General features: G+C 39.9%; 3 protein-coding genes across 3 annotated transcripts; 1 reads left to right on the top strand and 2 right to left on the bottom strand.

Moving 5' to 3' along the window:
- The first annotated feature begins 2,047 nt into the window (after window positions 1-2,047).
- Window positions 2,048-3,286, top strand: LOC149827965 (ATP synthase delta chain, chloroplastic-like). The gene has a single exon (XM_090019763.1). The coding sequence runs from the start codon at window positions 2,167-2,169 to the stop codon at window positions 2,914-2,916; it is 750 nt and encodes a 249-aa protein (XP_089875889.1). The 5' UTR covers window positions 2,048-2,166; the 3' UTR covers window positions 2,917-3,286.
- Window positions 3,287-5,856: 2,570 nt separating this feature from the next.
- On the bottom strand, window positions 5,857-8,658 carry LOC149827966 (Pentatricopeptide repeat (PPR) superfamily protein). The gene has a single exon (XM_090018302.1). It carries the CDS (start codon window positions 8,641-8,643, stop codon window positions 6,889-6,891), a length of 1,755 nt encoding a protein of 584 aa, XP_089874428.1. The 5' UTR covers window positions 8,644-8,658; the 3' UTR covers window positions 5,857-6,888.
- Window positions 8,659-11,574: 2,916 nt separating this feature from the next.
- Window positions 11,575-16,264, bottom strand: LOC149827967 (Pectin lyase-like superfamily protein). The gene is made up of 3 exons (XM_090019762.1): window positions 15,564-16,264; window positions 13,577-13,908; window positions 11,575-12,208 (listed from the first exon to the last, which is right to left on the bottom strand). Exons 1-3 carry the CDS (start codon window positions 16,175-16,177, stop codon window positions 11,727-11,729), a joined length of 1,428 nt encoding a protein of 475 aa, XP_089875888.1. The 5' UTR covers window positions 16,178-16,264; the 3' UTR covers window positions 11,575-11,726.
- Window positions 16,265-19,220: the final 2,956 nt, after the last annotated feature.

The following is a 19,220-nucleotide window of genomic DNA, read 5'->3' on the forward strand; positions in this document are numbered from 1 at the left end:
TTCATGCCAAATTCGATTTAAAACTCCAAAAGAGTATACCTGCAACAATTAGACACAAAATACAATAAGAAGAATAAAGAGAACATGAAGATTTACAAGAGAATCAAGGAGAAAAAAGAAAAAAAAAACAAGAAGAAAAACACGTGAAGAAGAAAAAGAAGAGGAAGAAGAAAATGTGAAAAAGATGGGAGAAAAAAGACACGGCTTCCAAGGCTGCTAAACAAGTTTTAGGGTTGCTGTAGCTTTCTTTTAATATGAAAATTTTACCCTATTTTCTAAAACAATCCTTAGTTCAAGTTATTTTCAAGAACCACCTTCAACTTGTTAAAATTTGCAACTTACCTCTAGGTGCCATCTTTAAGGGTGATTCAGTTTTTTCTCACCTTGGATCTTCTGATCTTGAATGAGTTCAACTATGAATCTGATCCAAGGTCTATGGTGAAGGCTTTGGGTCAGATCTGGATTCAAATCTCTTCAAAAATCGTTCTCATGACCTTGAAATAACTCTATCTCTCTCATTTTAACTCGGTTTCAAGCGAAATTTGAATTGAAGCTTCTTTGCACCTAAAACATCACAAACATAGATACTTAAGCCATAAAACCACATATAAATATATGAATGTATAATAAAATAATATATATTTCATGCATTATTAGGTTGCTACACCCATAGATGACTATGACCGGTATAACCAACATAGTATTATAATCGGTTGTGAGTGAGTATTAGATTGAGAGAGTTAAATGAAAAAATTTAAAATATACAAACCTTGTTTGGTCTGTCGAAAACTAAACTCAGATTAAGGGCTTAGAGCCCATTACAGTTGTAAGTTAAAGTCATTTATTACTTATAAATATTCTACACTGACCCCCTGTTTAATTACAAATGTAGGTTTTAGGTACACTAGTGCAAACATGACATGATAAGCTATTTTGACTGTCTAGCAGAATATATTGTTAGTTTTATTTTTCTGTCGTCGAACACTAATGTGATTATTATTTTTGTATGTTATGAATGATGAATTTTGTCAAAAAAAAGTTGAGTCAATTAAAAAAAAAATTAACTATGTTTTCTTTGTGAGAACTCTGAATACTTCTCTCTAAAAAGTAACACCAACTACACTTGAACTCTCGAAGGTTCTCGAGGTTTGTGAATGCTTCCAATTTTTAATTCATCCTACATACTTTATTCTGCAAGCTGCGGAAGTTCCTAGAGTTGCACAGTGGATATGCTAAAACTATGCGCAATCAGTGGCTTTTTCTTCCAGACTCAAAAGATGGAGGAGACTCCAGTACTAGCCACAGTCATGATCAGAAAACATCGCAGTTGTGAAAGAAGACTTCATTCCTTCATCCTCATAAACGTGCAGTGAATGTAAAAGCATCGTATCACAAATATTTCATTTATACACTGTTCCTAATGGAAAACTTCACAAAATTTTACTGCATTGTGACATTTCATAGCTTGAAATGGATCCCATGAGCGGTCACGAGTCTCGTATATTTGGGCATTCTTAGCAAGGGAAATTCTCATGATGGTTTGATTTTTTTTTTTTCTTTTCCCAGAAAAAAATATCATAGTTATAGTTAAAAAGATGAGGAATATATATAAAAAAATATAAATATATGGAGAAAACGGTCATGATTTTGAAAGTCTGAAGATCACGCGACAGCGATCATTGGGATTTTCAAATCTTGTTGATCGTGTCTAAGAGTAACTTCAGGTTAATGTCACGTGTCTAGATATTCATGATCTAATTTGGATCGGAAGATCCATTCCATGCCCATAATAAAACTGGGTTGGGTTGGGTCGAGTTGAGATCCGGCTCAAATCCTGCTCCCCCTTTTCGGTCTTTAGTTGCTTTTGGCACTGGCACGATTGAAACCCTCCACCCTCTCTGATAAGAGCCAGGATCAGGTGCTATCCACTCTCAATCAGCCACGTGTCAAGCTCATGTTCGCTCGCATAAGAGAGGCCAACTTTCTCTCAATTTAGTCGGATAAGCCACGGATTTACTACCGTTGATCTCCCACCCCACCCCAACATAGACCGTCCGTTCCCATCACATTTTTTCTCTTCTACTCCATCACCGAACCCTTCTTCCCCTTAATTCCCCTCTCCGGGTGCGACCATAATAGAGAAACCCTAGCTCAGTTCGCCGGAAGATGAACGCCCTTCAGCAATCCCCGGTGGCGCTCCGCCTCCAGACTGCCGCTCTGGCGTCAAAGCCCCTACCGAGGGCTAGTGGCGCCGCCTCACTCCGCTCCTCCTTTTCCGGCAGACCCTTCCTCTCGCTCCGTCTCTCCGGGCCCAGGAGGAGGAGGAGGAGCTCTGGGGCAACGATGATGGACACCGCGGCGTCCAGATACGCGACGGCTCTGGCGGACCTCGCCATCTTGAACGACACACTGGAGATCACGAGCGGCGACGTGGAGAAGCTGGAGAAACTATTCTCGGACGAGAAGGTGTTCAACTTCTTCGCAAGCCCGGTCATCGGTCTGGAGAAGAAAAGGAAGGTGATCGACGAGATCGCGGCGGGGTCGAAGCTGCAGCCGAATACGACGAACTTCCTCAACCTCCTGGTGGAGGTGAAGCGGATCGACATCATCAAGGAGATCGTCAAGGAGTTCGATACCGTCTACAACAAGCTGACGGACACCGAGCTGGCGATCGTCGCCTCCGTGGTAAAGCTCGAATCTCATCACCTGGCCCAGATCGCGCAGACGGTGCAGAGGCTCACCGGAAAGAAGAACGTCAGGATCAAGACGGTGATCGACCCCTCCCTCGTCGCCGGGTTCACGGTCAGGTACGGCAGCTCCGGCTCGAAGCTCATCGACATGAGCGTCAGGAAGCAGCTCCAGGAGATCGCCGACAACATCGACATCAAGGAGCTCGTCGGATCGCTCAAAGCATGATTGCCAACCACCGGATCGACAACACCATCCTTCTTTTCTGGTGATAGCCCCACAAACTCGCTGCCCTGTTTTCCTTCCCCCCACCCTCTTCCCTCTGTCTGTACCTAGCTAGAGTTCTTTCTTTCTTCTCCTGTTGCTGCAAGAAAATGTGCATGAGCCGAAGCCGACCCTCTTCTTGCTTGCTTGTTTGCTTGCTTCTATTTCTTTGAATGCCACTGGTTGCCTGTTCCTTAGCGGATTGAAGCTGGATTAAAAAAAACGAAAACGAAAGCTTTCTCTTTTCTTGGGAATGAATGCCAGAGAAACCCAAAACGGGGTAATTTATGATGTAAAGAAAATAAGGGGAATTTTATGGGTTGTGTTGTCGGACTATTGATCCTTTCTGTTGCATGTGAGCCATTTTTTTTTTGTTTTTGAAGGTAACTAAAAATAATGATATCATGATAATTAGGTCTGTCAAGGGCTTAGATGGAGCTGGGTCAGGGTCCAGGCGGGTCTGAGCCTAGCTACAATAGGCGGCACACCGTCCTCGTTGGTCTTGATCTATATCTCTCCTCGGTTAGGATCTGGGTTGGATATCTGATCGAACCTGAATGGTAAAAGAAGTCACCGATCCCATCAACAATTGGACTCAAATTCCATTTTAGCACTTTACATCCACACTGAATCTATCCAAAGCCAACTCCAAACCTATGTCACAAAGATTCGTGGATATGAGGACATGCCATGGGTTCGATTCACAAGTTCAAATCTTTTTTGGGGAAAATATGACATGAGGACACTGAATTTTCCAAAATTTTAATCAATAAAACTATTTTTGATATTTTAATATTTCCAAATGCATTATTATTGAAATATAATAATAAAAATATTATAAAATCAATAAAAATACCGGTGTTACATACTGTTAATTGAATCCGTTCATGTTTTCATGATATATATATATATTCAAAATCTAACCCGTAGCTCTGACACAATTTTCGGTTAATGTTTGGATTACCGGGGCTTTGATAACTGACAAATCAAAACTCGGCTGTTTGGATTGAATCGAAATATGGAATTCACTTAGAGAACTGAAAAATTGTTGGAAATTCCATGTCTTCAACCCATCAAACAAATGCATCAAATTCAACATCGAGGTTATGAAAGATCCCTCAACCCTATCACATCGACCTGAAAGTAAGTTCAGAAATTCAATTACCTATAAATCCCTTCAATGAGTTTTATTTTCAAACACTTTCCATGCTGAAGTAATGGTGCAACTTTCAGTAAAAAAATGGTGGAATTAAAATGTCACAACATAATGCTCATGGTGCTCAACTATCAGGTGAGCTAGCAAAGATGCTGCCAACTTAATGGAGTTGGTGCGACTCAGAACTCGGATCTTCAAAAGGAGAATTTGATTAACTTGAAAGAAGGTCCGAGTCGAAACTTGAATCTTCAAATGAGAATTATTCCAACTCGAAAGCTGAATAACTTGAAAAAAAAATGACCAGGACGAGCATCGTAAAAAAAAAAGATTCGATCTGAGATCGAATCCTGGGAAAGATTGGTAAAAATTGCAAATTGAATTTGAAGATTGCCAATTTTCTGAAGATTCCATGATGATTAAGAAGGAAATTCTTGACCCAAGATAAATCCGAATAGAGTTCCATTGTTCAAGATTATCCCTTATCCTGAATGAGAATTGATAAAAAATAATGATGGAAGAGTTCGTTTGACCTTGCCTGCATATAAGACACTTGAAGTGAAAACAAGTCTTTGTAACAAAAGATGCCCCAGTATAACAAGAGAAGAAAATTTTGAGCGAAGTAATAATTGATCATTGTTATTGAAGGAAGCTCTTTGAAGGATACAAAGATAGAATAGATATTTAGGTGTAAAATTTCTTCAAATGCAGAGCGTTGATAGGACCCGACAAATCCACCCCATCTGCATTGATCAAACGATATGAATTGCATGGTAGCGCTTCTTTGACCACATAAGGGCCTTCCTAATTTGGTAACCATTTGCCACGCAGACCATACTTGATATGAGCTAAGTTTTATCATAAGTGACATCAATCAAATTTGAAATAGTAGCATTAAGGTAAACTAGCAGTATTGCAACCCAATTGTGCCCAATTTATGACTTCCTGCATTTACACAAGCAGAAGAATCATAGCATGGATAGAATTGCAAACCAACTGTGCCTAATATTCGACACCCTGTGGCTTGAATAAGATAGCTGGATCAGTTAGAGCTGCAATTTCTTCACTGAGGGATATCGAGCTCACATTCTATCAGGGGCTTCCCCAACTTGGCCATCACACAAGCATGCACACACACACACACACACATTTGTGCATGCACTTGCATGCACACACAACTCCCTGCATTGATGCAAGAACACGCTGGGAAGACCTCAACTGTGTCCAACTGTTATTAAAGAACTTGGCTATCATGGATCCAATCTTGACCCAGCATGGATTCACTGAACTTACAACTCCAGATGTGAACCTGGATTGAGCACCATTGGTTCTCATGGCCTCAGAAGAGCCTCAGGGCTCATGAAATCAGGACAACTCCATACCTGCCTTTCAATTTATGACGAGCATTTGCAGGTCAATTGACACTTGCAAGTTAGTCTACTCCAAATGAAAGGATTTAAAAGGTGACAAAATCAACTTGGAGGGGCAACAGTATGATTCTGCTTGGAGAGTTCCATAAGAGCTGACTATTTCACGGTTCCGCGAGAAATTGGGAGGAGCCATGATAAAGATCACTGCAACACATTTAGATTTGACACAACTATTGCTTTTTCTCTCTTCTTTTTCTCCTCATTAATGTTTTACTGTTGGTCCTTCACCAATCTGCGGTTGGGCAGATTGCTACCAGTTTCCTCAAAGTATGAAAGATTCATACAAATTTATGTATGCCCATACTCTTGTCAGTCTCAATATTGAAAAACAAAATGTGAATCACATCAAATTTAGATGTTTAATCTCACACGTGTCCAAAGAAAATCCACTTATTCACCAAAAAACCTGAAATCCAGGTTCAGTATCACAAGGAGGCAGTATATATTCTAGACACTGAAAATGCACCAATTGTACTCAATGCTTCTGAACTTGAATTGAGGCTCCTGAATTTTGCTGCTAATACAGTCAGTTCTGAGCGTGCAACTTAATGGTTCAAACCGAAAGCTAGAGAAATATGAGAAACGGATACCTTCCTACATGATTGATGGTTCATCACTCTAGTAACATGTTCTCATGCACTTTTCAAGCATGCTCGTTTCTCTCTGCATGAAATGAATGTCTCGTTCTCTTATGCTTCTGCCTGTTAATGTACCAGATGAAATCAGTTGTGCCTCAAGAAAGGATGATTCCACCAATGAATCGCGACACCAATGTAGTTGCTGCTGTAATTCACTTGTACATATGTGGTCACACTAGCATCTCAAGTGGCTTCTCCATCTAGTAGATACAACTGGTACTAAGAAAAGATTATTTCTGGTTTCTTTGCAAAGCTGTAGTTCCTTATCTCATTAGACTCTCTCTCAAAAACATGCCAAGACTTTTGTCCCCTGAAATTATAGCTCATCTTCCATAACCAATCTGTCGGGGGAACAAAATGGCCATTAGACCTTAATTGCCTTTATGCCCAACTCTTGTAGAATCAATAGTTTCTTCTTGCTGTTTTCTGAATCAAAGAAGTTTTCTCTTTAAAAATGCAACTGTTCTTGCCGTTCTCTAAATCAGAAGGCATTCTATTTTTTACAATCCCTTGGCATCCACCAGTTTGAATTGAATCCTAGTAATACCTGGGTCCAGTCGCTTTGAGTCATATCACACCTTGACAGCTTACCAGATGTGATTAAGCAGATCAATCAGAGCATAGATTAATCTGAGTTCTAAAAGTTGGCATCTGGCACCCTGATCTCAGAACACGAGCACATTATGCTCAGCATGAAATAAAGTGACATAGCCAATCACCAATAATCCCCACAAGAACACGCACCATCGACCATCTGATGGAAGCGATTGTTGTCTCTCAGGGAGATTTCTCTCTCATAAACCTTGGAAACTAGCTTTGCTGCATTATGGCAATCAACACAGACACGAAGGTTCTTAGCAATCTGAATGGGAGCCCTGCAAGGTGTGTTGATCAGACAAAAGGCAATTGCCAATTTCTCACTATGGCCAAGAAGAATCCGCTCCTTTTGTTCATCATCAACATCATGAAGCACACAGCTGAGATCAGGCACATAACCAGCTTCCATGATTCTTGAAGCCATTTTGCCCAACATTTTGTAGATTTCCTCCCTTTGGGGGTGAAACCAGTCGCCGGCATGAAAAGTATGAACTACCCGATTCAACTTAACCCAGCTTCTCCCTGGTTCCTTCATCACCGCCTTTTCCTTCATCACATGCCTGACATTGATTACTTCTTCCCATTTCCCAGCTGCAGCATAAATGTTTGACATGATCACATAATTCCCTGCATTTTGAGGCTCTATCTCAAACAACCGCCTCGCTGCATATTCACCAACAAAAACATTTGCGTGAACTCGGCAAGCACCAAGCAAACAGCCCCATATAGCAGGAGTTGGTTCAAAAGGCATTTGTAGGATGAAGTTTAGAGCTTTATCAACCTGTCCAGAACGACCCAAGAGATCAACAACACAACCATAGTGCTCAGTTTCGGGTTCAACCACTTTACTGTTGACCATGCAATCAAAATAGCTCAACCCTTCTTCTACCATTCCTCCGTGACTGCAACCTGATAAAACAGCAAGGAAAGTAACACTATCAGGCCTAACTTTTTGATCCTGCATCAATTCAAACAGTTTGGCGACTTCCTTCCCCAACCCATGTTTACTGTAGCCCACAAGCATCGCGTTCCAGCTGATCACTGTTCTTTCAGGCATTCTATCAAAAACTAGGCGTGAATACCTGACACATCCAGACTTTGCATACATGTCAATCAGAGAATTTTGGAGAACAATATACACATCCATGCCTGATCTCATGGCTCGGCCATGCACCTGCTTGCCACACTCCAAGGCAGCAAGCCCGGCCAAAGCATTCAAGATGCTAGCATGAGTTACATAATTCGGCTGCATTCCTTCCCTCAGCAGCTGACGGAACAACTCCAGAGCCTCCTCATCGAGACCCAACTGTGAATACCCGACGATAATCGCCGTGCAAGAAACAATGTCTCTTTGGGGCATTTCTTCGAAAGCCCTGCACGCATCATCAATCTGACCAGCTTTCGCGTACATGTCAAGAAGAGAACTACCAACAAAAATATGAAGCTGAAACAAGGTTTTCACCACAATGGCATGAATCTGCCTGCCATGATCGAGACCGCAAGGTCCCGTGCATGCAGTGAGCACGGTGGCGAGTGTGAACTCGTTCGGGCTGACCCCACTTTCAAGCATCTGGACAAAGAGAACCAGAGCATCCATTCCGCAACCCTTTTGCGAATAACCGGCTATCATTGCAGTCCACGAGACAACATTCCGCTCATGCATTGCGTCGAACACTTTCCGTGCGTCGTCCAGATGATCAGATTTAAGGTACATGACAAGGAGCCTGGTTCGGAGGTAGACGGGAGGATGATAGCGGGTTTTGATCATGTGGGCGTGGACCCTCCTTCCCTCTCTGACGGATTTCTGGTTGATGCATTCCGTTAGGAGAGCGTCATAGCCGTGGAAGTTAACGCCGTGGCCGTGGACGGCCATCTGCAGCAACGCTTGATTCAGTTGGCCATTGGTGCAAAGGGTTTTCACCATCGAATCCGCCGAAGCGTTGGTATGGCCGACGAGAGTGGTGAGTTGAGAGAGAGAGACGAGGCGAGGTAGGGTCCGTAGGGATTTTGAATTCCTTGGCAACATCCTTCCTTCCGGCGGCGGGTGGTTTCGAGCCCAACGGTCGAATTACTACAGGTTGTTCGACGGGTCGGGTTTGGTTCGGACCCAGGTGAGACCAAACCCATATATGATTTGAAATGTTGGTTTCGGGTCCCAACTTGGTTACAATTGAACCTACTATAAGAGAAACTATACCCGGATCCTATAAGGATTACATGAACCAGACCCCGTAATATATATATATATATATATATATATATATATATATATATATATATATATGAGAACTAATGTGTGAACCTGAATTTTCATGATTTTTTTGTTTTTTCCTCTTGAATTTAACCATACAGATATGATCTATATGCTTGGTTTTATAAGAACCGGCACTTGAATCATCCGATTTTATGCATAAACAAGATTTTTTAAGGCTTTAAAATCAATGACTCATAATCTTCATAAATATTCAAGCATTCAAAAATCACATTTTTCATAAAAAATACACTATCCAATAGTTGATCCTAGCAAATTCACCATGCCAAGCACATCCACATGGTTGGATTTGCAAAAATGGTTTTGAAAATGCCCATATTTCTAGTTTTCATAATCTAGGGACTCTCTCTCTCTCTCTCTCTCTCTCTCTCTCTATATATATATATATATATATATATATATATATATATATATATATATATTACATTGAAAAATTGCAAATCATAAACAGAACTGGGGTCAGGTATGAAATTTCACAAACCATACCAAGCTCCATATATTAATTGGACCCGGATTCTAATATGATCTCCTTGTTTATCATCAAACCCTTACCCTCTAGGGTTTGGTAAGTGTTGGGTCCGGGTCAAACCCCACCCTGATGTGAGTGATGCTCTCTCTCTCTCTCTCTCTCTCTCTCTATATATATATATATATATATATATATATATATATATATATATATATGCAAGCATGGTCGGACCCAGTTTGACATGGATCCCCACCTATATTTTATGGGTTTTTTTCAAATACGGGTCAGATTTGGAAAAAATATCGTCAAGTCTAGTTGGATCCGGTTGCAATGTTGGGGGTTGAGTTTCTACTCTATAGAACCCTTTCTGAATGCAGATCGATCAGAGTTCTGACCAGGGCACGAACCATGTCTGACCCACATTATAGGATCCCATTAGTAATATGCCCGAATAGGGTCAGATGTGGAATGCGTATGGGCGGGGCTTAGTTGGATTCAGTCAGAATGAGCTCGATCTGACTTGTTTACCAAGAAAAGAAAAGAAAAAACGTTATAAAGTTAGAAGCAACACCCAAGGGGCAAGGGTAAGGGAGTTTTATGCTGCCAGAACAGTGATCGTAAGCATGACAGGCAGAGCCATGGCGGCTAGGTCTCTGATTCTGGGGGCGGTTTCTTCATGTAAATATAAAAAGAGAGAGTTAAAAACAACAACAATTAAGCTCTAAACCTATTGCTTGCAAGCCAAACACTAGAATAATTCGTTATACACAACATTTAATCCCACTGCATATTCAACTGGGTAAGCTAGATTGGACTCTTGAGACCAATTTGGTTAGAACTCTTACTCCATTCTGAGATTGAGCAAGCTTGTTTAGGCTCCAGCTTGACCAATGTTGCTGATATTTTCAATTTTTTGCTATTTTATCAAAACACATTCACAAAACAATGAATTTCTGATAAAAAATCATGATCAACTAAGATAGCACCATTTTCAATATATTGTGATATGAACGTTTTTTTTTTTTTATAAATTCATTTATTTGGATATCGTTAATTTCTTGATTTTATACATTCTGATGTTTTCTTAGTAGGGGCATATGCGGTGACACGAGTTTCGACATATAGCAGTCTCACAGGAGTATTGAGTTGAAATATGAGTGCAGTATTCGGATAGTGCAGTCTACATGCACTTCACCAGCTCCCTGATGCATCAGCTTATGGGTTCAGTGGATGATCAAGGTGCAACTATTTACTGGAATTGATGATTTGACTGTGCCTGCGTGTGTGTGTGTGTGTGTGTGTGTGTGTGAGAGAGAGAGAGAGAGAGAGAGAGAGAGAGAGAGGGTCGAACTGGATCAGGTCCTAGCTTGTAAGGAATTGATACCAGTGTCTGAAGCACACCAACAGACCCACAGGAAGTGAGATGCAAGAGGCAGGTGTGGCACTGCAGCCCATGTTGGATGGCTCCAGATCCTTCATTCTTTATTACATTATAGATCTCGATTATCCAAATCATCAAGCTGTATTGTAAAACCAAAAATGTTGCTTTCACAAATTAACAAAAGAAGGAATATGTTAAAAACAAGAACATTGAAAATCTTTTCCAATTGACAAAAAAAAGGCAAGGATAAAAGATGGGGAAAATGCATGTCAAGTATTTGAATTCATCTTTTTCTGTGTATTGCTAATATCGTAAATTTAGCTAATTGAGAAGCTATAATTTGCACTAAAATTTTGTCTAATGAAGTAAAAATCATTGACACTCATCAACAAGCATTGCCCAATCTACATAGAGTTATGCAAGATGCAGTATTGCAATTTATGCTATTTAGACTAACTAGGAAATAAAGCTGTTTCATTCACACCTTTTTCCCATGTTAACACGCTAATTTCCTCTTAGATAATATCAAAGCCAAAAGAACATGATGTTTTCATCGCTAGATATTGTCCTGTATTGCTTTTAAAAGCACAGTAGCCCAATGTATCGTAGCATGCTTGTAATTGATGTATGCAATAGGTAAATTTTGCAAACGACATTATGATAAACCTGACTAAAGATAATAAATTGTGGAGTTTCAATTTTCATGACCTTATGCAGCAAAAAACTCAATAGCGTTGATGAAACTAGATGAAATTACACAATGAAAAATGCTAAGATTTGCAATAATTATAGTTACAACTGGAGGCAGTTTCTGCCTTGAATGGGTATTTCCAATCATACAACTGTTGACTGAAAATCTGTCAAGTGTATATTGTTCACAGTTGAAGGGGTGAAGTCAAGAGGACTATTCCACCCTGGTACGCTGTTCTTGGCCCAATTCATCTTTACGTTCTCTGTAACCAAACCTGAAATGTACTCCATGATGACCCCAGCTGTGCTATGTTTGATCATCCCTTGGCATCCAGGTCTATAATCAACTAGTCCACCATGGAAATTTGTCCATCTTCTGTATGTTAAGTTAACATTGCTGAACTCTATGTTAGTTAGCATACCTTTTGCTGATCCAGATAAAAAGATTCCATTCTCAGAAACTGCGGAGATGTTGATAAACTTAATATTGGAGATTGATCCAGCTCTTGAGTTTCTATCACGAGGACATGTGGTAACATAAATAGGTTCTGCTCTGCCCCACCAGGAAGGGTCATAATACCGCGTCTCAATTTTTATGTTCGAGAAGACTATATCACTGGCATTCCCTGTTTTACAAAATTCCTGTCAGTCATCATCAGAAGCATGCCTAGAAGAAAGTTGAAAAATACCATGGACAGGACTGAGGACCAGCTTGCCTAATTACTCAGCATAAGCATGAGTTAAGGAGACCATAGTGGCTCTTCAGTCCAAAGTAGGGCTTTTAAATCTTAATAGTTAACACCAAGCATGAAAAGAAAGAGAAGTTTTACAAAACTACAAAAAAATGGAGTGATGATTTTGTTCCATATGTGTTTCAATTTCAGCCAAAAATGCATAGATGACAAGCAGAAAGAGAAAACCACTCAAGCATTTATAAGATGCAAGGCATGACAAGCTTATCTATACATATGTATGAAACAGATTTATGTATACGCATATATGCATCACGTGTTCTCATTGTCACAGGAAAGAGTAAAGCTTAAAAGTTTTGGGACAGTGAGAGATGTCTAAATATGACTTTTCTTTGTTGGTTATAAGTTCAGTTAGCATGGCCAAGGAAAAAGTTACAATAGAAAAAGGATGGGAATCACAGCAAGTTATGCTCACACCGGCATATAAAAGTGATCTGATTCAATTTTAATATTTTCAAAGAGAGATGAGAGAACACATGCAGAGAGAAGCTGATACATAGAGTTGCATTAAGAAATAGATGCATATACAGAACAAGATGAACAAGTAGCAAGCAATCTGCGAACTCACATCACCACAACCAGCATGAATGGCCAGTTTGGTGATAGAGGAATGCCGTTTATGGACATTTTCTTGTTTGAAGGTTCAAGTTGGCCATTTTAAGACCTGTTACTATCACTCTTAGTGTATAGAATTGGTGAGGAGTATTGAAGGATAGCAATTTCTTATTGTACCCAGGGTAAATATCTTAAGAAGATGGGATGGGTTCAGGATTTGTGATTAAATATTGGAGGTGGCTTATGGTAGACTTATCAATGGTGGGAGCTTTTTTCTAGGAGCCAGTTTGATCTTCTCCTGACGAGAGAAGATCCTGAGCCTAGGGATTCTAGAACACCTAGAGATCCCAAGTTCAGATCCCTTGATGGACATCCCCAAGCTTGACAGAATTAATCAGCAACTGTCAACATCTCCAGAATAACCTTGAAGACAGTCCTTCATTCTCAGCAGACAATAAAGAAATAAGATGTATAAAGGACTGACGCACGATACATTGTGCTTAGTTCTTTACCACCATACATCTCAGAGATGTATAGCGTCCAACATAGCAGTTGTAAACCAACCAACAATAACTGCACTCAAAGTTTCATTGTAGTCCAAACATTAGACCAATCATAGGCCCTCATGCTGCAGATTTAACACTGGCACACATCAATATTGACAAAACAAGGGAACATATCTCATACCTCCATCACGTATCTGAAATGCAAGCCCTCTATGAGAGTCAACAATTGTGATATTGTCAAACAAGAAGTTCTTAAAGTTAAACCAGCTAGCACTTCCCAGTTTTATTGCAGAAGATTTTGTCCGGATCCAGCAGTCAGTTGCTGTCAAATTATATACTGGCCCTGAAGTTGACTTTGGAGAGATTGCATCATCTCCTGTATTAATACTGCATCTGGTGATAATTGTGTTATTGGAATCTTCAATATCTATACCATCATTGTTGGGAGTATTAAAGTCACCATCTATAGTGACATTGTGAATCAATGTGTGGTTGGACCTGACTATGTGCAAACTGCAAAATATATAATAAAACATGCGTAAGTAATCTGAAAGAAGAGACATTCCAAGCATCCTAAGCTTGCAACTTAACATGAGATGTCTGGTTCACATGGATCTGAATGCTGCCACTGTCAAGCATCACAACTAGTTTCTTCAGAAGATATGAACAACTGCATCTGACGTGCATCAACATTTTTACCAATATTTGTGCGAAAACGAGGCCCCAAAATGAAATAGTAAAAAAAAAAACAACTCAGAAAAAATAACAAGTGTGTTTATGTCACGTATGTATGGGTGCTTGTACGTGGTACAACATTGATAGGGCTGCCGCGACTATTGTTTTCTAAAGAAAAGGTGTGAGGTGCAGGTAGTCGCGTGCGAGGGCACACACACGTTGCAAATTAATAGCTCCACTAGAACACCAAGAGAAAATGTGACTATAAAATACGCATCAGCATCTAATTGCTTTATCTCTAGATCTAGGCACACAACTGTACCTAACATGGATGTCATGAACTTACAGAAATATTTCATCAAATTTAACATCTTCACCTTTTCGTGATTGTTTGAGCAAACAAGCTCTATGTTAAATTTGAAGGGTGGTTAGGGTCGTACTATCATAACCGAAGGGCCTTGGGTTCGAATCCCGCACGGGGTTATCCCCCAGCTAGACTACCAAAAGAAAAAAAGGAAAATCTCTGTAACTTTTTTTTTTTTCAATTTCGAATCCTCACAGTGTAGTATGAAAATCTGTTTGTTTTAAGGCGCGTGTACCTTTTGATGATTCAACCAAAAATCCGTTTTTCTTTTGTTTTTTTTTTCTGAACAAGTTACAACCACCTCCCTCCATTCATGCTCTTAAGCTTGTTTGAACGTTTAATCCTTACTCTAATAGCAAACATGAAAGGTTTCACAAAAGTTGGACTTGAAAAGAAAAAGAACGTACCTCTTCATAATGATCAGCCATATGGCCCAAATCGTATCAAAGTAGGGCAAAGCATGTCGATTAAATAAGGCTATGTTTGGGAGCCAGACGCTAACGGCTCTGTTTGGAAACTGGTAGCATGAAAGAGTCTATGCGTTTCAAAAAATGGTAGCTGCCAAATCCACTCTTTAGTGCAAATATAAAGGGGACGCAGTCTCACTTTCTCTCCCAAATGCATAAACTCTAATCCCAGCTACCAGTTTCCAATTCCAAACAAAGAAACATAAATTTAGCACTACTCACATCATTTGTTTGGGATAGTTTAGTCATTCATTTCCCATTTCCAATGAAGCGTGTTCGGTCAGATTCAGGTCTGCATATGACACTTTATTTTGAGCACTTAATCTGAGTGCCTTTATACTTGGATCGGATTATCAATATTTAATGCTAGATCCATGTTGAAGTTTGAGTACAATCCGATCCTTTTGTACTTTCGGTATGCAAAATGACTTTTTCTAAATGGATCCAGCATTACCATCTACAAATTGGATGCGGATTCTATTCCATATTATTGGATCTCATTCAGATCTGAACTCGGATTTGGAACTACAAACAAGGGCGGGGCTTTTTGTTTGAGATTCGCAAAAAAAAGAGTAAGGGTATTCTGGGATTTTTTGTGGCAGTTAAAATCAGGCGCAGACAAAAAAAAAAAAAACAGAGTGAGAGGAATCGTTGGACTTTACCACCAATAGGCCGGCTGAGTCAATCGGACGTCCGAGACGCGGACGTTCCGGCAATCGAGGAAGCCGACGAGGCGCGGCCTGCACTCATCCCCGAGGCAGCTCCCCGTCTTGTTCCAGCTGACCATCACGTTCTTCCGATCGTCGAACCTCCGCACAAACGCCCCTCCCTGGCCGTCGATCGTCCCCCCGCCAGTGATCGCAACGTCCACCGCGCCCTCCGCCAAGACGACGTACCACCGCGAGGGTTCCGCCGGATACCGCCGCTGCGACGCGCTTCCGAGGACCCTAGCGCCCCTCTCGACCTCCAGAACGACCCCCGACCGAAGGAAGATCGTCCCCGTGAGGTAGGTCCCCGGCGACGGAACAACGACGCGGCCACCCCCGGCGGCCGAGCAGGCGTCCACGGCCGCCTGGATGGCCGCCGTGTCGTAGCATCGCCCGTCTCCGGTGGCCCCGTAGTCGACGATGTTGAAGGTGAAGGAATCTCCGTGGGGTTTCCATCGTCGGTGGAGGATCGACCACGACGAAGGGTCCGGGTGCGAGCGGCCGGAGGCGGACAACCGCACGATGAGAAGGAGGAGGAGGACGACGACGACGATTGGACGGTGATACATGCTTTTTGTTTTCGGGAGGGTCTCTCACTCGCGGAAGATGGTGACGATGGACCGATGGGGGGATCCCCCTTTTGAGTAGCAGTCACAGAAACAGGACAGGTGACATACCAACTCACTCTACCATCGGTGTTTTCGCATCATCACCGTTCATTGTGGCAATCAACGGCAACCGGTGTGACTAATCGTTGAGGGTCCAAGAGAACCTGGCTTAGGCAAATAAGGTTCGGTTTTGGGTTTCGATAGAAAAGCCAGACCCAGCAAAATGTTGCTGTTTATAAATTTCGCATTTTGGATTGGATCTATGCCTGCTTTAAGATTTTCTACACCATATCTGGGTCTTTGATGCAGATATGGGGCAGAATCCATTTGGATCCAATTTTATTATTTGATTTTTTTAGTTAAATTTGGATCTTAATCAGGTATTGGATTAATTTTGAACCCAAATTAGATTAGGGTTTCGGCAAATTCTATTTATAAATTACTCACTGTATAGACATGGGCTTAACGGATGCAAGATTAAATGTTGGTATTTTCTTTAATTTGAGCAATTTAATTTCTATTTTCACATCGATTGTGTAACATGAATTTATGATCTTTTACTTTAAAACAATGTTGTCAGTATCGATATCGGCCCTGAATCATTGAGCCACCGATTCAACTGTATCGGGCCGATACCAATACTCAACTGTTCTGTATCGGCCCAAAAATAATAAAAATTACATCTCAATCATAACGTGACACATGTTAAAACCATTAAAATAAAGTTAAAATAATATTAAAAAAGTATTTTTTGTATTTTTAAAATTATTAAAAAATAGTCGATTCAGGCCTGCAGCAGACCGAATTTCTGCCGATACACACCAATACTGGATAACATTGCTTTAAAACAAAGCCTAATCGGATCTGGGTCAGTATCATCTCACGCCTAACCAATTAACAACCCTAATTGTTTCTTTCAAGAAAAAAAAAACTAACAACCCTAATCGTAAGTTCTGAAATACATGATATGACTATCGTGTTTTGACAGGGAGAAAACCAGGTTGGATATGTACTGGGTTGGCCTGATCCAGATTATGTCCATCTAAGATGACGTCTGGGCTTAAAAAAGAAAAAAAAACCGAGTCCACCCTTGTTCATAACTCAACTTCCTCCAAATACACTACAAGAAAACAGGGCATTGCCGATGATATTTATCGTCGGTTATTTCTTATAGACGACGATCATTATCATCGTCTTTATATTAAAAAGTCATATATGTCCAAATAGCCGATGATAAATATCGTTGGCTATTTAGATAAAACCGACAATAAATATCATCGCCTATATTATTTTAAGTAGACGATAAATATCATCGGGTATAGATTAAAGTCGATGATAAATATCATCAATTATATTAAGAGAACCAACGATAAAATAGAAAGAAATGTGTATGAAATCATGCAAATTTGCATAAAACTTCTGCATAGTTTGATGAAAATTTGCTCTATTAGAAGAAAAATCACATAGAATAACTTCTGCATAGTTTGATGAAAATTCACACAATTAGAAAAAAATATGCATGGAATTGTGCAAATTTGCATAGAACTTTCGCATAGTTTGATGAAAATTTGCTTAATTAGAAGAAAAATGAGTATAAAATAGTGTGATATTGCATAGAACTTTCACATAGTTTGATAAAAATTCACTCAATTAGAAGAAAATGTTTATAAAATCGTGTGAATTTGCATAGAAATTTTGCATAGTTATATGGAAAGTTGCTCAATTCTTGAGAAATTCACAAGAAATCATGCAAATTTTCTTGTTCTTATAGAAACTGCTCTTTGATTATTACAGAACACTTCAATTATTATAGAAAAATATAGCACTTCAAACAAACTTCAAACTTTGCTATTATTAAAATATATACTCTGCAAGTTCCTTCTTCTTCAACTATAAAACTTTATCATGTATAGGCATTTCTAAATTTTCAATAGTACAATTTCATAAGACACCACATAAATGTTCATTAATCCTTGTTGAGAGAGAGAAGGAAGTAACAAGAGTTGACAATTAGGTTGTCTAGGGAAAATCATCCTAAGCATAACTCCACTTATGGTAGCTCATCCACCTATGGCAATATAATTTAACAACTTACCAATAAGAATTGCCTCCAAGAGATAAACCTACATTCATGGACAGTAAAGTTGCATACACATATGAAGCTAATAGACTTACAAAGTTTTCAATTTATAATTTAGTTTTTTTGATATGAGTCAAAACCAAAGATGGACTTTACTGGCACTAGCCCTATCCAGATCCCAAGCTGGGTCTTCAATTTGAAAATCTGTTGTTAAACTGAGGCTAACACAAAAAAATATCTAAGAGATTCTAAAGAGCATAAAATTTTGAATGGCAGATCCATTACCTTTTCAAGGATTGAGCATTGCAAGCTCCCTACTAGAAACTACCACATGTGTACGGACCTTTATGCACGAATGCAAAATTGCCGTGGGGGTGAAGATGTCGCTGTTACGCTCGAAATCGTTAAGGAGTCCACACTCTCAACCCTTTCACAAGTTTGAATACCTTTAGTAATTGAAACCATTACTTTATGTGAATGCTTGTATGATTCCTTGTATGATTCATGATCTATGTATCATACCCTTTTCATTGCATTTATAGTTGTGAAGAGTTCATGTTTTTGGGACACACCTCTAAGAGAAATCCCTTCATCCTTCAAGAGACATGTCGCTTGCATTTGAGTATTGTGATTGTTGGAATGGCCCCTAACAGTCACCTTATGGCCACATGGTCTTATATCTCCCACTTAGCCACAAGGGATTTCTTGTGTTTATATGCTTGTTCTCAACCATAACCTTGCATACACACTTTCTGAGTGATCTTTACTCACTCACCACTTAGACATATCTGAGTTCTATTTGACTCACATGTCTAGTGAAAACATCCTCACTGACTGCTTGGGTTAGCAGATCTGCTACCATATCACTTGAAAGAATATAGTTCACTGTTATTTCATTTTTTTATAAGCATATGATGAATATAT

This window comes from Nuphar pumila, chromosome 10 (assembly GCF_984573655.1).
Source record: "Nuphar pumila chromosome 10, dmNupPumi1.hap1.1, whole genome shotgun sequence".
NCBI classification, from domain to species: domain Eukaryota; kingdom Viridiplantae; phylum Streptophyta; class Magnoliopsida; order Nymphaeales; family Nymphaeaceae; genus Nuphar; species Nuphar pumila.

Bases quoted from the DNA above. Each gene is read 5' to 3' on its own strand.
- LOC149827965 (XM_090019763.1), top strand. From the start codon at position 2,167: ATGAACGCCCTTCAGCAATCCCCGGTGGCGCTCCGCCTCCAGACTGCC.
- LOC149827966 (XM_090018302.1), bottom strand. From the start codon at position 8,643: ATGGCCGTCCACGGCCACGGCGTTAACTTCCACGGCTATGACGCTCTC.
- LOC149827967 (XM_090019762.1), bottom strand. From the start codon at position 16,177: ATGTATCACCGTCCAATCGTCGTCGTCGTCCTCCTCCTCCTTCTCATC. The intron at 13,909-15,563 runs GTAAAGTCCAAC...TATATTTTGCAG, and splicing joins ACTCAGCCGGCCTATTGGTG to TTTGCACATAGTCAGGTCCA. The intron at 12,209-13,576 runs GTATGAGATATG...TTTGTAAAACAG, and splicing joins ATTTCAGATACGTGATGGAG to GGAATGCCAGTGATATAGTC.